General features: G+C 34.0%; 1 protein-coding gene across 6 annotated transcripts in view; it reads right to left on the bottom strand.

The window, feature by feature from the left end:
• Positions 1-18,854, bottom strand: part of KIF20B (kinesin family member 20B) — a 70,815-nt gene that overhangs the window by 35,655 nt on the left and 16,306 nt on the right. For 4 of the 6 annotated variants that reach the window (XM_044240077.1, XM_044240079.1, XM_044240078.1 and 1 more), the window contains exons 10-18: positions 18,483-18,554; positions 18,020-18,166; positions 17,015-17,177; positions 16,090-16,377; positions 11,459-11,598; positions 10,588-10,726; positions 9,472-9,700; positions 8,528-8,580; positions 2,760-2,913 (exon numbers count right to left, since the gene is read on the bottom strand). In XM_044240077.1, the coding sequence (XP_044096012.1) occupies positions 2,760-2,913; positions 8,528-8,580; positions 9,472-9,700; positions 10,588-10,726; positions 11,459-11,598; positions 16,090-16,377; positions 17,015-17,177; positions 18,020-18,166; positions 18,483-18,554 (1,385 nt within the window). The remainder of the gene's footprint in view (positions 1-2,759; positions 2,914-8,527; positions 8,581-9,471; positions 9,701-10,587; positions 10,727-11,458; positions 11,599-16,089; positions 16,378-17,014; positions 17,178-18,019; positions 18,167-18,482; positions 18,555-18,854) is intronic. The other 2 variants (XM_044240080.1, XM_044240082.1) reach the window with 1 other exon arrangement.

Here is an 18,854-nt window from a genome sequence, read left to right as displayed (position 1 = left end):
TTATACCTTTGACTTCATCAGTGGAAATGACTAAGTAGGAAAACTAAATGAGGATGGATTTTTTTTTTATAACTTAGAAATGGTTTTTTAAGAAAATCATGCTCTTTAAAAAAAACAAGTTATAAAACTATCTGAACCATTCATCAGGAGAGAGAGAGAAAGGATCTAAGCAAGTTTAAAATGACAACAATCAGAAATTCATAAGTCACAAATAGATCCTATCTATCCTGAGTCAAGAGATTTGAGTCATGCATACCATATGGATACATATAGTCCTTAAACCCTAGAGTGCATACAGAAAGCTCAGTGAAACTTTTGTGATCAAGTAATGTTCTTCTTTTAATTTTACCATATTTCAAGAACTAGGATAATTACATAAGGTAAATCAAACTAATTTGTTTTGTACCTAATTTTTTTTTTTTTTTTCAAATAATCACACTACTCTTTCAGAAAACTTTAAATCGTCTACAGCCATACCACCCTGAACGCGCCTGAACTCATGATCTCGGAAGCTAAGCAGGGTCAGGCCTGGTTAGTACTTGGATGGGAGAAAACTTTAAATGTTTTATATCCAAAGATTTATACAACATATTCAGGACAGTCTTCTTAGGAAAACATTAAAGTATTTGTCCAGCAAAAGAGATGGGATAACTTTTAAGTATCCATTGTTAACTTATAAAAACACAAACAACAAGAATGCAGTTGACCCTTTAATTCAGTATTTACACTACATTCAACCTATACTTCTCCTGCTTGTATTCTGTTACAACAATTACAGTTTGATTGAAAAATCACAAGTAAGCAGAGTATATTGTGTCTCCGGTTTGTCTCTTTTATTGCTATCTGAAGCCTTATTTCTTGGACTGTTCACATGGCTACCAGTTTTCCCAAACTACAGATACAATGACCTCAAGCAAGCAAATTCACTTCCACGGGGAAATGACTTTGCATTTCCATGAAGCATCAAGCATCCCATGAAACTATCAACCCCCTGATCTTATCCTAGTGGTTACAGGAGTCACATATTTTATTCTAGACATTTTTTAGTATGAGGTAAAGGGGAGGAGGGTAGTTACAGCTATGATTTTCATAGGACACCTTATGTAATCCCTGTTGTCTCTAATAACACAAATAACTGAGAAATAGTCAAAGTGGTTGTGACTTTAAGGAGGAAAAAAAGTCTTTTGTTGTGTTACCTAAACTTACTTAAATCTATCTGCATCAAAATTATTTATAGCTAACAACTATAGTTCTTAAATATGCTTCTTCATGAATGGGTTACCTTTAGGATTAGTCCCACTGTGTGTTTCACTTGTTCCTGGCCACTTCTACTTCTTCTTTTTTTTTTTTTTTTTTTTTTTTTTTAAAGATTTACGTATTTATTTGACAGGCAGAGATCACAAGAAGGCAGACAGGCAGCCAGGGGGCGGGGGGACAGGCTCCCCGCGGAGCTGAGAGCCCGATGCGGGGCTTGATTCCAGGACCCTGGGATCATGATCTGAGCTGAAGGCAGAGGCTTTAACCCACTGAGCCACGCAGGTGCCCCACCACTTCTACTTCTTAGTGACCTACAGATCCTACATTCTCAGCTCTTCTATGGCACTGACCAAAGTGAAAGGAGGAAAGGAGGAAAAAATCATAGCAAACTTGTCCTCCCAGTAGCAAAGAATAACAGAAGGCATATGCATATTAGTCTCGATCTATTAGCTCACACAGCACTGTACATCCCATAAACCATATATCTAATATTATCCTCTAAGGCATCTACTTTTGAAAACATTCATTTTACTGCAGCTCTATGAGGTGTTTATTAAGTTGGTGTACTACCCCACTGTTTTCATCGTTGACAGCCCAGTAGGCAGGTGGTACTTATTTTACTTTACTAATAACAAAAGTAAGACTTAACTTACCCATTTTCCTCAGGATGAAGCAGCTAGGAAGGTTTCTAAAGCTATGTTTCTAAACCTCTTAGAAAGCCCTTACTCCCTGTATCATATTACAACAGTTTTCTAAAAGAGATAACAGGGACGCCTGGGTTGCTCAGTCAGTTATGCCGCTGCCTTTGGCTCAGGTCATGATCCCAGGGTCCTGGGATGAGCCCCACATCGGGCTTCCTGCTCAGTGGAGAGCTTGCTTCTCCCTCTCCCTCTGCCTGCTGCTCTGCCTACTTGTGCTCTCTCTCTGTCAAATAAAGAAATCTTTAAAAAAAAAAAAATTAAATTAAAAAAAGAGAGGTAACAAATAGCTTAGAGAGAACTTTAAAATTGATCCATCTTCCACATAAATAGGGACTTACTCTATACAGTAAGCATGTACCTACTTTTTTAGTAATTCCCTAATAAATGAAATAACTTGAGCACATACGTCTTTCATACTGCTCAGCTTGAAGTCTTACTGGCAAATGTCTTTTCATAGACAGAATAATCAATGTGGGGAGATTTGGGCATAAGAAAATACTAGAATTATGAAAATAGAAGTGATGTTTTAACTATCATAGACACAGAAGTTAAAAGAATCATACGTATGCAAAATGTGATAAAAACACAGTATCTAAAAATATTTTAGTAAAATAAAGGACAGCTATAAATACATATACCCATCCTCCAAGCAGTCTATAACATGTTAGCAAAAAATCAGTGAAATATACATTTTCTTGGGTTTTTTTTTAGATAAAAATTTCCTTCTATTTGCAACTTTTCCCATTACCAGCTTAGGAACTAACTTTCTGAAAGCCCTCCTAATGGCAAGTTAAGTAGTACCTTTCTTTGCTGGTGGCTCTTCTAGTCGAAGTTCATTTTTATTTATTCTTTTTCTTCCCAAATCAGTTTTGGTTTTGTTGTCCTCAGGCACTTCAGTGGTTTCATCAGAAGCCAATTTATTGTTTATTATTAAAGAAAATGTACCATCCTTATGCTAAAATAAATAAAGATTAGTTGGCATATACAAAGCTATAAGAAACAAAAGCAATCGGAATTATGTTTCAGTAGTGTAGCGTAAAAATTTTATTTTCAAATTTGTTGAAACATTTTCTAAATTATTTCTTAAGTCTCACCCTAAATAACTGATGGCTCTGGCAAGAGAGTAATATTAACTAACTTGTACATTCAATAAGGAAAACAGAAACACTTATCTTAGAGTCAGTTAAGCATATAATTTTATCCTGATACCTACAAGCAAATTCATTGTTAATGGGCTAGATATTATTCTGGGGATAACTGGAAAACCCTAAAATACTTAACCCAGTCATGTGTTTTGAAAAGAAAATACAAAGCACTATGACAAAATTGTTTCTTATATATACTTGAACTTAAAATCTTGAGGTTCCACTCTAGAAACTCAACAACTGTTTTGTACCAAAGCCTCTGAAAGATAGGCAGCATTTTTTTATACGTTAACAACACCCAGAAAAATAATTTTTGGCCTTAGCTTTAAATATAGCTTTAAATATATAGCCTATATATATTTAAAGATATACAGTCTACAGACAGCCTTAAAACTGAGCCTCTTATTTATCTAAACAATAAAAATCCATTTTTATTAGATTTTAAATAAAAATATATTTTTTTAAAGCAAATATTATGCCTCCCTAAAAGGCTAGCAGAAAAAGATACTATATACTGTTATCTGGAAAAAGGAAGGGTGAAACTCAGCAGTTAAGGACAAGTCTATAAAATGATCAAAGGTATAGTAAAGCCAGGGATTTTTTTTAAATGCAAAGATTATTTAAATACCTCCTGCTGGTAGCAAACCATTTTTAGGGGTTAAAAAAAAAAAGTGCATGAAAAACAAAAAGTCACTTTCCATCATAAAATCAAACATTTTATTCAGGAGATTAGATGCCTTTTTTAATTATAAAGTAATGAGGTTTTTTAAAGCAGTTTTTTTAGATAAGAGGATCTCATGATGAAAAACTGCTACTCTCACAATTAGTCCCCTGGTAGCACTGAGAAATAACAAAGTCCTGGAATAGAAAGATCACACCTGTGACAGAGCCTAAGAGTTTTCAAACACTGCATGACAGGTCAAGCTGTCTCTTCCCTCACTCTTGGGAAATGATCTGATCATTTTTTCCCTCCTTCAAGTTACACAACTTCTCCAAAAAAAAATCTATCTTCCATAACTGTTTTTTTTTTTAAGATTTTATTTATTTTATTTGACAGACAGAGATTACAAATAGGCAGAGAAAGAGAGAGGAGGAAGCAGGTTCCCCGCTGAGCAGAAAGCCCTATGAGGGGCTCGATCCCAGGACCCTGGGATCATGACCTGAGCCGAAGGCAGAGGCTTTAACCCACTGAGCCACCCAGGCGCCCTGATATTTTTTTTTAAGATTATTTATTTATTTATTTGACAGACAAGTAGGCAGACAGGTAGGCAGAGAGAGAGAGGAGGAAGCAGGCTCCCCGCTGAGCACAGAGCCCAATGCAGGGCTCAATCCCAGGACCCTGGGATCATGACCCAAGCTGAAGGGAGAGGCTTTAACTTACTGAGCCACCCAGGGGCCCCTATACAACTGTTATTGAAAGGAATCTTTTCTGCCCCTAGAGTACGTGTGGATATTAAATGATCAAGAACTACCATTCAAAATAAGGTTTATCATTAGGAAGAGTCTGTTTTCAACACAAGTTTTGGAACAGTGACCTAGATCAACAATTAAATAGCACATCAGGTTAAGTTCCAAATTACTTCACATTTGTTTATGTATTTACGTGAAAAATTTCACATACTATTTAAACCTAGCTGGTAACAGAATCTACAACCAATCTAAAAAATCTATTTATAGGCTAGGACTATTAAAATAGGAACATTGCTAAGTTGTTTTTTTTTTTTTTAAGATTTTATTTATTTATTTGACAGAGAAAGACACAGTGAGAGAGGGAACATAAGAAGGGTAGGGGGAAAGGGAGAAGAAGGCTTCCCTCGGAGCAGGAAGCCCAATGTGGGACTCGATCCCAGGACTCTGGGATCATGACCTGAGCCAAAGGCAGACGACCAACGACTGGGCCATCCAGGTGTCCAAACATTGCTATTTTAAATTGGTTTTTTACTATTACTTGAACATGACTAACACACTGCGGTATATAAACATTCTATAGAAATAAATAGAATTCCAACTTAAATTTCCAATAATTTTCTTCAAAGAAGTAGTTGCCAGAGTGATGTCTCTGGCTTTTTTTTCTTGTTTTTATTTGCCTTCATCAAACCAAACAAGACTTACAATCCAAATCAAGTGATCAGAGCAAAACCATGTGCTGAATAGCCAAACAAAAGTGCTAAGAGTCCGAAGGCCCAGCAGTTCATACTATAAAAAGTCAAGCTCCCAGTCCCAAAAGGTCTTATCTCCCCTTATTTCACAAGTCAATATCCTCTCTTAATTTCTACCACCACCATCCAACTACCCTTAATCAGAGGCCTCATCAACCATCACCTTCCAAAGAGGCTTTTCTGGTCTCTATGCCTCCAGTCTAACTCCATCTCAATCCCATCCTCCAAATTTCCAAATACACCAAACTCAAAATAAAAAATCAACTTTACTACTCTTCTCCTTAAAATTAATGACTTCTCATTGCCCATGGAATAAAACTCAAACTCTTCAATGCAGAATTTAAGAACTTCAACCACCTTACCCGAACCCACTACTTCCTGTCTCACTTCTCACCTCTCCTTGCTTCAAACTTTTTCTTGAACAATGCTTTCCTACACTGACTGAAAGATTTCTCATTTCTAGGACTTTGAGCATTCTGAATCCTATACCTGGAAGGTCAGCCTATTTTCTTGTCCCTCCCAGGTATGGACTGCCCCTTCCCCATACTTTCAACTGACCGAATTTTAATCATCCTTCATGGCTCAACTTAATCATTTTCATCTCCAGAAAGTATTCCCTAAACCTCCACCTATTCTCAGCTTCCTATATATACTGACTACCACTGCACATTTCATTATAATTCTGTTTACACGGTTTCTCTCCTACTGAGGAGATATTAAGGGAACTAGTTTTTAGTCACCTATATAATTCTCAAAATCTAACACAGTACCCGGGACACAGTAGACATTCAACAAGTGTTTTTGTTATTGTTGTTTTGACTGAAATAAATCATTTTATGCTTCTCATCCTTGCTCTTCTCCTTACTACAAGGGTGTCTCTCCCAGTTCAGGTACCAAAAAAAAAAAAAAAAAAAAAAAAGTCAGACAGACTGAATAGTGCTTCTAAAGAATACCAAAATGGAGGTCTGCTATCAGAGATTAGCCCGAAGGTAAGCTATTCTAGAATGCTTCTTATTTACTCTTATAGTATCAAAAACCCACCTAATGCTCAGATGATTCTGAGAATACTGGTGAATACTGGACCCTGACTTTAAAGAGAGAAAGGATAGTCAATAGCACTTTTTACAAGATGTCAATCTTGCCTCATCTGGTCAGAGAAAAGACCTATTTTTTTATGTATGAGAGGTTTGGCTATTAGTTTACTCAGCCTATTATGTTATATATATATATATATATATATATATATATATATATTCTGTCTTCTTTAATTCAAACAATAATATAAAGGAGTTTACAATAAAAAAACATAAAGGAAAACCAAAACCATTGTTTAAAAAAAAAAGATTAAAAGGCAGGCTGATTATGCTAAACTAACTAAATATGAAATTACCTAAACTTGTACTTCTAAAACCTTAAACACTTTACATGGCCTAATACATGATGCAATTTTTTTTTTTAAGATTTTATTTATTTGACAGAGAGAAATCACAAGTAGGCAGAGAGGCAGGCAGAGAGAGAGAGGGGAGAAAGCAGGTTCCCTGCGGAGCAGAGAGCCCGACGTGGGGCTCGATCCCAGAACCCTGGGATCATGACCTGAGCCGAAGGCAGAGGCTTTAACCCACTGAGCCACCCAAGCGCCCCAAATACATGATGCAATTTTTAAAATAAAATATCCTTGCCATTAAGCATATGAACATCAGCAAAAAATGCATTTAATAAGAATAAGCCTCTAACCAAAAAAAAAACCCTAACTCCACTGAATTTCATTTATAGTTCTATATAAAGACATAGAAATACAGATAGATATAGTGATAGAAACAAAGAGAGACAGAAATCTTTATGACCTCTAGCTATCTGAGCACATTAAGTTCCTTTGCCCAGAGCTCCCCTTCCAACTAGCTAAGGCTTAGACTTCCAAGAGCTACATATTCTTTTCTTTCACATATGTAAAGCACTGCCAGCATAGTTTGTGGGATATTATGTTCAAAGAGGTCAAATGCCTTTTGCATGTTCTCAAAAACTCAGATTTGAACAATGGTAAACTAAATTCAACACCAAAACAAGCAATTCAACATTCTTAGTAAATTAATCTTAGCTAAATAAGTTATTTTAAATTACTTTATTTTGAACTAAAACAGACTTTTTAATGTAATTTGTAAGGCAGACAAAGTTAAATTCTTATACTGCTTGCAAATGTGTTTTCTGTATGAAATTTTACATTTTGAAATTTGTTGTTTGTATCGTCTTTTTGATCAATTTTATCTACCAACTCCTGAATTCTTTGATTCTGCATAAGTATTTTCTTTGGAGAGAAGAAAAATAGCAATGTTTAATAAATATATTTTAGGATAGATAAAATGCAAGTCTGGTGCAATTTTAGAATTCCTTCACCTTTTAAGACTAAGTAAAAATATCTGTATGCATAGTATGACCTTATTTTTGTCTAAAAAATAACATATGCTTATTTCAATAAAGGAAAGAAAAGCAATATAACATATTGGGTAAGAGGAATCTGGAATCAGACTATCCAGGAATGAATCCTAAACTTTTCTACCTTCTGAAGCTGTATGGCCCTGAGCAAGTTATTTTATGTCTCTGTAAAAATAAAAAATAATAACAGTATCTACATCATAAAGTTGTTCTGAGATCTAAAAGAGTTAATATATGTAGAACATTTTAGAGGATACATAGTTAAGTGTTCTATAAAAATAAATACATATGGGGGTGCCTGGATGGCTCAGTCAGTTAAGCATCCCACTCCTCATTTCAGCTCAGGTCATGATCTCAGGGTCTTGGAATCAAGCCCCGTGGCAGGTTCTGCATTCAGTGGGGAGTTTGAGATTCTCTCTCTCGCTCTCCCTCTGGCCCTCACCCCTGCTCCAGTGCACTCTATATCTTAAATAAATAAATAAAATCTTTCGAATAAATAAATAAGGTAAACATCTAAAAACAAGCTATCAACCAACTTGGTTTTCTCTCTTATTTTCATTCAGAAGGAAGATTATGGGGGACTTTCTTATCTTCTATTTTACATAGAAAAAAGATGCACATATATATTCTCTATATATAAATAAAATATCTTCTGGAAAGACTGAAGAAGCTTTCCAGGGGCTATCATTGGAAACTTATAATTTTCAATCTTCTATCAATTATTACTTTTTCTTTAATTATTTTAAAAATAAAAGTACCTTGTCATAGTTCATGTTCCTTCAATTACTTAATTATTAAGTTCCTTATCAAGACAAAATAAAACTGGAAGTATTACCTTATTAGATTTCTCAAGCTCTTGAACCAATGAATTTAAATTAATTTCTGATTCTGAAAAAATAAGAATATTGAAAATAAATAAGCATCTAAAAAATATATCACTGAATAATCACGAAACATGTATTACATTTGGGAAAAATGATTTTGACAGTCCTAGAAGCACAGAGCATTCAGCTACTAATTCTACCCCCAGAGGGCAATGTTTCTGAAAAAGTCACATTCAACATCCCATGCAGATTAAAAATGAATGACATACACTAAATTATAAAAAATTTCTGATATAATTTCAGAGAAGAGAGAAAAACAGTACCTTTCTAGTCCACTTAATTATGTAGAAACACCACTTACCTGCTATTTTCTAACCATTATTTTTTTCACAAAGAAAAGGGCAGAATATTTCATCTAACACTTAAAAATCAGGTATGACATTATAAATATATATATGTAAATTTAAAAAATACACACACACACACACACACACACACACATATAGCTCAGAGCTGGCATGGAGTACCAGCAAACTTAAGAGCACTCCAGAGGAGTCACTTTATCCCAAACTTATAAGCCCAGAGCAGAAACTACTACACTATGACAATTCATAAAAAATACAGAATAAAATTCACAGCATTACAATTTCCTGTAAGATTTCTTTATTTGCTCATAAAACTAATGCTTAGTTTGATGGTGGTTGTTCTTTGGTTTTGTTTTGCTTTTTTTTGAGAAGTACATTTTCTACTAATACTAGTCTGAAAGTAAATAAAGGCAAAAAAAGTTTTTAATAGTAAAGTACTATAAAGCCACTAAAATGTTAAACTTTAAATGTTACCTAGATCAAAGAATCTTCTAGTCACTATAGTAAATAAGCTACATAAATCTCTTATACTCACCAACTATCTTTGTATACATTTGTAACATCTAATATGGTAAGATACTTCTACTTACCATTTTCTCTCTTTTTTAACTCTTCCTGGGTTTTGATTAATTCTTCTTTGGTTTTAGTTAATTCAGCCTTAACTTGATTAAATTTTATTTCTAAACAAGCAATAGCTTCCTGGGGGTCAGCAAGAGATGCAATACATAAGTGAGCAATTTCAGCCTGTTTCTTAATATCAGTGACATCATCTTGAAGAGAATCAATAATATCTTCAATTCCTACATGATTATGTGCTTCCTAAAAATAGCAAAAACCACATGCCTATTGTTAACAGTGGCTTTCACTCTTACAATGCGGCACTATCTGATTTAGACAGTTTTAACACGTAGCAAAAAATTCACAACTTAAAATGTTTTCCAATAATGTATATTAAAGTATCTCCAATTATGAAAAAGCTGTGGGGCGCCTGGGTGGCTCAGTGGGTTAAGCCGCTGCCTTTGGCTCAGGTCATGATCTCAGGGTCCTGGGATCGAGGCCCGCATCAGGCTCTCTGCTCAGCAGGGAGCCTGCTTCCTCCTCTCTCTCTCTGCCTGCCTCTCTGCCTGCTTGTGATCTCTCTCTGTCAAATAAATAAATAAAATCTTTAAAAAAAAAAAAAACTGTGTTCCATTATGTATTTTCTGTTTTATGGAATGGGAGACATAGTTCCACTCTTCAAAAAAAAGTCATAAGTTAGAAGTCATTATAGAACAATTATGACATCCGTTCAGGTATGTCTCCTAATTCTCTGTTGGGACAGCTGAGGAAACAAACCTCCATTATCACAACTCAGTCCAAGAGCCAAACCATATTTGGGACATAAAAAGATGATCTGACAGCAAGAGCCAGGACATAACCAACCCAGGCCCCTAAACTGAGTAATTTAAAAAAAAAAAAAAAATCAAACAATGCCCAAAAGACATCAATTTCAGTGGAAGCAACAGAAAAAGATAATTTTTCCTCAACAGCAGGGAGTGGTCAGTCAGCCAGCAAGAGCAATTCTTTTTATATATAATGCTTTTGTTTTCATCAAAGCAAAATATTCTGAAAATTCTAAAGTATTTTAATGTTTTTTCATTATTGATGTGGTACACTACATGCTGGCACCAAAAACATCACTGGACTTAACATGTCAGTTAACATACTTTGGTTTCAGCTTTCATGGCACAATCTTGATTTGCTGATTCTTCTTGAGTGTCACATTTACCAACCAAATCCTTGAAGATAGCCAAACGACATTCAGCATTTTCTTCAAGTATCTCTCGTTCCTGAAGGAGAGTTTCCCTTCATAACACAAATTAATCTCATTAAGAAAAAGCAACACTTTTTAAATTTTTTAAAATTTCCAAGATTAAGGACACATGCACCCCTATGTTTACTGCGGCATTATTTATAATAGCCAAACTACAGAAGCAGCCCAAGTGTCTATCAATAGACAAATGCATAAAAATGTGGTACACACACACACACACACACACACACACCCCACAATGGAATATTATTTAGCCATAAAAAGGAATAAAATACTGCCATTTACAACAGAATGGATGGAGTTAAAAAGATTTTAACACTAAGCAAAACAAGTCTAAGAAAGACAAATACTATATGATCTCACTAGTATGTGAAATTTAAGAAACAAACAAATGAACAAAGCGAAAAAAGAGAGACAAACCAAGAAACAGACTCTTAACCACAGAGAACAAACTTAAGGTTATCAGGGTAGTGTATAGGGGGATGGGTCATATGGGTGATGGGGATTAAAGAGTACACTTACCATGATGAAATAAATAAATAAAATAATAAAAATAAATTTCTAAGATTAAGAACATTATAAACTAAAAGCAGATTCTAAATCATTCATGTACAACTCTGAAACACTGTGAGGATTAGCAAGTTACTTTCAAGCCCGCAGAAAGGTCAGAATTCAGAAGCCACTTAATACAAATAAATAACTTTTTTAAAATTCTGAACAAATAAAATTCTCAATTTTTACTAGGACATAAAGAAATAACTTACTTAAAGTCAGCTTCCCGTTGAGCTAAATATTGAGTAAACTCCTGCGTAACTTCATCACGAATTTTAAATTCCAGTGTTAACTTTTCTTTTCTTTCATTTATCAGTTTTTTTTTCAAGTCTTCTATTAAATCTAATAGTTTCTAAAACATAAATATTAAAATCCTAAGAATAAATATATCCCAAAAGAAATACTACAGTCTGAGCATTCAAAAATAACTCTTCATTTAGTGACCATAATTATGCATTCTTTCAATAATGGTAGTATTCTCACTGAAAATATTGCAGAAATTCATTACTCTGAAATATCAAGTGGACCTCTCTGTATTTTAAAAATATACTTACAGTAACTCAAATGTATTACCATGAGGCTACACAAAGAAAGGAAAAAAAAGGAAAAAAAATCTAACAATCTATTATCTACCGGGAACTACTCTGAAGAGTTCATATTTGATGCTTTTCAATCCATACAACCTCTGTGAGGTTGGTAGCAGCATCCATACTTCAAAGGTAAAGAAAGTAAAGAACAGGTCTGTGGAAAGTGCTGAAGGTTGGATTTTAAATTAGTCAAGATCTAAAGCCTAAGTGTTACATAGAGAAGTTACTAAGAATCCCAAAACACTTTCCAAAATGGAAAAAAGAGATGTAATATAAACTTATCTTAGTAGGCTTTTATAACTATCCAAATGTAAGCAACAACTCCAAGACTTTGGAAAATGCATACATAATCATATAATATGGACAATGGATAAATAAACCAATTAACACTTGACATGACCAATACAGATCTATGACAAAATAAATTAGAGCATCAGATAATAGCCTCATATTCCTTAAGATTTCTATTTAAAGTTTCTCAATAATAAATTAATCAGTAAACTCTCTCAAAGCTACAGATCTTTCAATGTCTCAATTTTATATCTGAAAATATTTTTTATAGATATTTTGACTTTTTAATTCTCCTTTGAAACTATACCAAGTAAATACTTATATAACAGGACCCAGTGTTTTGGCTGTGAAAATTGTTATCAGAGTATTGTTTTGTAGTAGCAATTATATTTAATTAAAGAAAAGTGAAACCTAATTCAAAAGTCAAACATAAAAAGATTGGTTCAATTATGGTGCAATCACACAGAAACCTACTGTAATGAACAAGAATGACATATTATTAATTCATACTTTGCACAATTTTGCACAATTTGCACTTTCAAGTGAAGAAAATCAGCATACAAAAGTGTAATGTACAGTAAAAAACCATTAACATGACTGGTATGTAGAGATTTTTATATTTAATTTGTTTCCCTCTTTTTCTTTTTCCAGACTCCACCATGATTAAATAATACTTTTATAACTTCAAACAACCACATTTTCCCACTGTTTAAAACAATAAGCTGTAATGAAATCTGAGCTGAGATCAAGAGTAAGAAGCTTAACTGAGTGAGCCACTTAGGTGTCCCTATTTTTTTAGCAGCAATATCCACAATAGCCAAACTATAGAAAGAACCCAGACGGCCATCAACAGAGAATGGATAAATAAGATACACACACACACACACACACACACACACACACACGGGAATACTGCTCAGCCATCAAAAAAATGAAATCTTGCCATTTGCAACAATGTGGATAAAACTACAGGGTATTATGCTAAGTGAAATCAGAGAAAGACAATCATCATATCATCTCACTTGTATGTGGAATTTAAGAAACAAAAAGGTATCATAGGGGAAGGGAAGGAAAAATTTAAAAAGATGAAATCAGAGAGGGAGACAAACCATAAGAGACTCTTCAACACAGGAAACAAACTGTGGGTTGCTGGAAGCGGGGTGGTGGAGTAACTGCATGGTGGACATTAAGGCATGTGATGTAATGAACACTGGGTATTCTACCTCTGAAACTAACAATACACTATATGTTTAATAAATTGAATTTAAATTTTAAAAAATATAATAAAACAATAAACTGTAATGATTAAAGAAGAAATGCAGGAGACCTAGAGAAATATGCATGAATGTGGGAATAGCTTGGGAAATCGCCTTATTTTAATAATTCTCAACAATTCATGTTTTATCATTGTTAGGGCATGATAAAGTTTTTGCTAAAAAAAAATCTGGTCTTTCTGGCTAAATGAACCATAAGTATCAATATGCCAATATCTATGTATCTCATAATGATTTTTAATGCCAATTAAAATGCTAATAATATAAAGCAAGCAGTCTAATCAGTTTCATTTTTAAAAGTTAAATATTATAGGGGCGCCTGGGTGGCTCAGTGGGTTAAAGCCTCTGCCTTCGGCTCAGGTCATGACCGCAGGGTCCTGGGATAGAGCCTCACATCGTGCTCTCTGCTCAGCAGGGAGCCTGCTTCTTCCTCTCTGCCTGCCTCTCTGCCTACTTGTGATCTCTGTCTGTCAAAAAAATAAAAATAAAAAATTAAAATAAAATAAAAGTTAAATATTATAATACGCTTTGATGTAATTTTTATTTTATCAATGCTATAGGGAGATATGCACTTATACGATATAATCAATTATAAACTGTAGCATTAGTTTCCTCTGGTAAATTCAGAAATTTTACTAACATTTCAACTTTAATCAACATCACATATAAACTTCAGCTTTGAGAAAATTACTACAAACTAAACTAGGCCTACTGATCACTCCTTTTATCACTGAGGTAAAGCATTACATTACAGAGGTCCGCAGTAAACAAGATCCCATCACATAGTGACCAGATAGATTGGGACTAGCATCTGAAGCTTTCATTTGCATTTCCAAACAACACATGTGCAATAATGGTCTTCAGGGACATTGAACTAAATTATTAAAACGAGAATATTTAAACCAATATATCATCCATCTACTTTGACTTCTACAGTCCAAGGGTACTAGGACGTGAGATTTGTCAACACTTATATTTTATTTTACTTTTTTTTAAAGATTTTGTTTATTTATTTGGCAGAGATCACAAGTAGGCAGAGAAGCAGTCAGAGAGAGAGGAGGAAGCAGGCTCCCTGCTGAGCAGAGAGCCCAATGCAGGGCTCGATCCCAGGACCCTGGGATCATGACCTGAGCAGAGGCTTTAACCCACTGAGCCACTCAGGTGCCCCTTGTCAACACTTTTAAAGCACACCCATGAGCATATGGTTATCAGGGTACCTAGGACAATGGTTAAGAAGACTCCATATATACAGATGTAGTTATGGCCAATTAATGAGGGGAACCAGTAATCTGAACATGACCTAAATCTCAGATTAATACAATGTAAATAAATGTGTGAACTGTATCTGAACAGAGGCTAAAATTACCACCGTTCAATCTTATTTACCATAAATATATAGACGAACAACCAATTCCTGTTTTTGAAGAAAGACTAATTGGTACCAGGTGGCCATTTTGAGTGCTTGTACTTAAGTAAGACTGCAAACTAAGTTTGGTGTAGTTTGCCAGAATCATTGTGGGAAAGGATACTGCAGAAGGCGGCATCCATATGGTCTCAAAAGTATCATCACACAGGTGATACATTTCACAATGAAAAGAGATCTGAAACACAATACCTTAACCAAATAAGCAAAACCTAGCATCACCAAGAATGGGGAAATCAAGTATCCTGTGTCTCCATATAGGATGCAATATGAAATTCACAACTTGACCTAGATAATAGTGTAATACCTGAATCATGAAGAAAAATCAGAGAAATCCAGATTGGGGGTGTTCTACAAGACAACTAGCCTTAACTTCTCAAAAAATATCTTTGTGGGATTACAAATAACTAAAGAAACATAAGAAACATGACAATCAAAAGCAATGTTTTAACTTCAGTTGTAGATCAAAAACAAAGTGCCTATAAAGAACATCGTAGGATCACTGAGGAAATCTCACTATGGACAGTATAACAGATTATTCTATCAATGTTAAATTGCTTGGGTGTGAAAATGGTCTTGTGATCATAAGGATTATGTCTACAGTATTAGGAAACACACTGAAGTAGTGGTAAGGTATTATTCATTATGTCTAGATCTCATTTTCAAATGGTACAGGCAAAAAATGTGTATTCACAAAGATATAAAGAATTGAACATGGTATAATGTTAACTAAAAATCCAATGAGTTTTCACTGGACTAGTCTTTCTGTGGGTTTAAAATTTTTCAAATTATAGGAGCACCTGGCTAGTTCAGTTGGTACAGTTTGCAACTCTTGATCATGGAGTTGTGAGTTCAAGTCCCATGTTGAAAAGATTACTTAAAAATAAAATCTTTAGGAGCATCTGGGTGGCTCAGTGGGTTAAGCCTCTGCCTTCGGCTCACATCATGATCTCACGGTCCTGGAATGGAGCCCCGCATCAGGCTCTCTGCTCAGCAGGGAGCCTGCTTCCCCCTCTCTCTCTGCCTGCCTCTCTACCTACTTGTGATCCCTCTCTCTCTCTGTCAAATAAATAAATAAAATTTAGAATAAATAAATAAATAAATAAAATCTTTAAAAATTATTTTCTTTCAAAATATAAAGCTGAGATATATAAAAAATCTAGCACATTGTTGAAAAAAATTAGAAGACAGGGAGATTTAAGTATTATTAAATCTAACTTCACAATAATAATAAGCCAAGCTTAGAAGTACAAGTTCTTAATACATACTCTCTTCTCCTCGTAGCTAATGAAAGCCTTATCTTCCTCCAGTGTTTTATCTAGATCTTCATCAGTAAGTTCAGTTTCCATACTTTGGTTTTCTTCACCTTTTTCTAAATCCTCAATTATATCTTCATCTTCCACCACATCTTCTAGACCACTTTCCCATGAAATTGTGGATCTTTTTACATTTAATATTTTATTAACTGAATTATTAATGTCTAATAATACATCTTGAGACTTGACAGGTCCAAATGATTTCTCTTGTGAAGAATTTAAAGTGTCTGGAACACAAACCTGTTAAAATATCCAATGTGACTTTTAAAACAGAAAAGGAAAAACTGTCGAAAAAATAATTTCATAAATTTAAGTCAAATGACAATTCTAGCATTTAAAAAAGACCTATGCAAACAAACATACAAGAAGGGCTCCTAGCAGAAGGGCTTCCTGATTAGACACTTAGTGAATTAAATGGGTGGTGGATCAGTCAATCCATTACAAGAATACTCATAATTTTGGGGTGCCTGGGTGGCTCCACTGGCTTAGCATCCAACTCTCAGTTTCAGCTCAGGTCATGATCTTGGGGTTGTGGGATCAAGCCCCATGTTGGGCTTGACATTCAGCTCAGAGTCAGTTTGGGTTTCTCTCTCCCTGTCTCTCTGCTCCTCTCCCTCCCATGCTTTCTTTCTCTCTCCCTGCCTCTGTCATTTCCTAAAATAAATAAATAAATCTTTAAGAAAAAATAATAACACAAGGGATAACTTTCAATCTTGTCACATGTCCTCTTACTTGGTCAAACATTTACATTTTTAATCTTCAATTATTTCCTAGGTTTACAGTTGTAAGTGCAAAATGTATTAGCCATGCTGAGAAAAAATGGTTCATATTCTAATAAGAGACTTAATAAATTCTGCAGAAATTTGAATATATTTACTTTTTGTGCAATGGCTGAGAATTTCAACACATTGAGCGTTTCATCATAGGCAAAATAACATTGGCTGATGTTGACAATCATGCATATTTTCCCTTTACCATTAAAAAAACTTTGAAAATAGTGGGTCAGTTTGCTTTCCCGGAAAGGCACGTGCTGTTGAAACCTATGGAAAAAATTTTCAAAAAACTCTAAGTTAAAACAAATCTCATGAAGTCAGAATGCTAATAAATTTTACAAAGAAATAATTGATCTAGCTATCACAGACTTCTAGGTTAGTGACTAGCATATAATGACTTTTCTGTTTATTCTATATTTTATATAGAATATTTTATATTTAATATAGAATATTTTATATAGAATATTTTATATTTAATATTTTATATAGAATATTTTATATTTAATATTTTATATAGAATATTTTATATTCTATAAACAGAAAAGTCATTTTAGAATGACTTTTCTGTTTATTCCTACTATTGTCTTTAAATACTGCTGATAATAACACTAACAATAACAATACCTCACTAGACAAAATGTTAAGAAAATCAAATTGAAGTGGGTTGTGTTTTCTAATGTTAAGAAATTTTACAATATATGCCATGAAACACCTTTACTAAAAATGATAAAGGTTAATTACAACTCATTCAGCTTAAAATGCTAATTAATGCAGAAATCTATTACATCTAGAAGAATAAAATGATTAGTAAGAATAAAGTAGTTATAGATGCTAAGCCAGGATCATGAGAAGCTTATTATCTCTAGTGTCTATTGACATATACTTGCGATGGAAAATATTATGTTTACTTGATGAATCAATGGCATCGACTGACATTGTTTTTTCACTTCAGTTTTTTTAATCCAAGAACTCTAAGTATTTCTTTCATATTTCATGTATAGCCATTACATAAAAGCAGGTTAAAAACAAAAAGGAACTTTCTAAAATAAGATTTGAAAATTTAAATATTATTAATACTTAATATACCCATTGCACTTCCAGCAACTTACTTTGACTTTTCACTGTTTTTCAAAACATTGATACACTTTCCCAGAGTCAATAAAGAAGTGTTGATATTCCCAGTCTCTCTTAACCTTTCCCCTTCATTCTGTGTCTTCATGCTTCTTTCTGAACCAGCAAGATCACATAAACACAATCTGAATTAACAAAAAAAAAAAAAAAACTATAAAAAGTTCTTCAAAACAGAACAATTCAAAATAATTACAATTTTTTCTTTTTTCTTTTTCTTTTTTTTTTTTAAGTGAGAGATAGAGAGAGAGCCTTAGTGGGGGTTGAGGAGAGGGAGAGAGAGAATCTTGAACAGGCTCCATGCTTAGTGAAGAGTCTAATACTGGACTCAATCTCACAATCCTAAAATCATGATTTGGGCTGAAATCAAGAGTCAGGCACTTAACCAAGTGAGCCACCCAGGCGCCCCCAAAATAATTACAACTTAAAGAATGCTCAACTTACTCACTGACTCGTATTACACGAGGCATTTCAGAATCTTCAATCTGTAATATTCTAATGGTGAATATGCTATGACTAAAAGAAATATAGAAAAATCAAATGTTATCTTTCATTTTTAATTTCTGTATTCTAAACAGACAACATATGCATCTAAATCAACGTTTATATCCTAATACTAGCCATACCTCCAGCCCTGCCCTTTCCAACTAGTTGCCAGATATTTCAATCCAGTGTTCCACTGTCACCTACATACCTAATTCCCTAAAACCAAATATCTTATCTTTCATTAAGCCCCAAATTCTCTGAACCCTCTCCTTCTCTTAACATTCAAACTTCTATTAGTGAAATCATTTATAATAAAATCTCAATATACTT

The sequence above is a fragment of the Neovison vison genome, chromosome 2 (assembly GCF_020171115.1).
Source record: "Neovison vison isolate M4711 chromosome 2, ASM_NN_V1, whole genome shotgun sequence".
NCBI classification, from domain to species: Eukaryota; Metazoa; Chordata; class Mammalia; order Carnivora; family Mustelidae; genus Neogale; species Neogale vison.
This window is presented reverse-complemented; position numbering and strand designations above follow the sequence as displayed.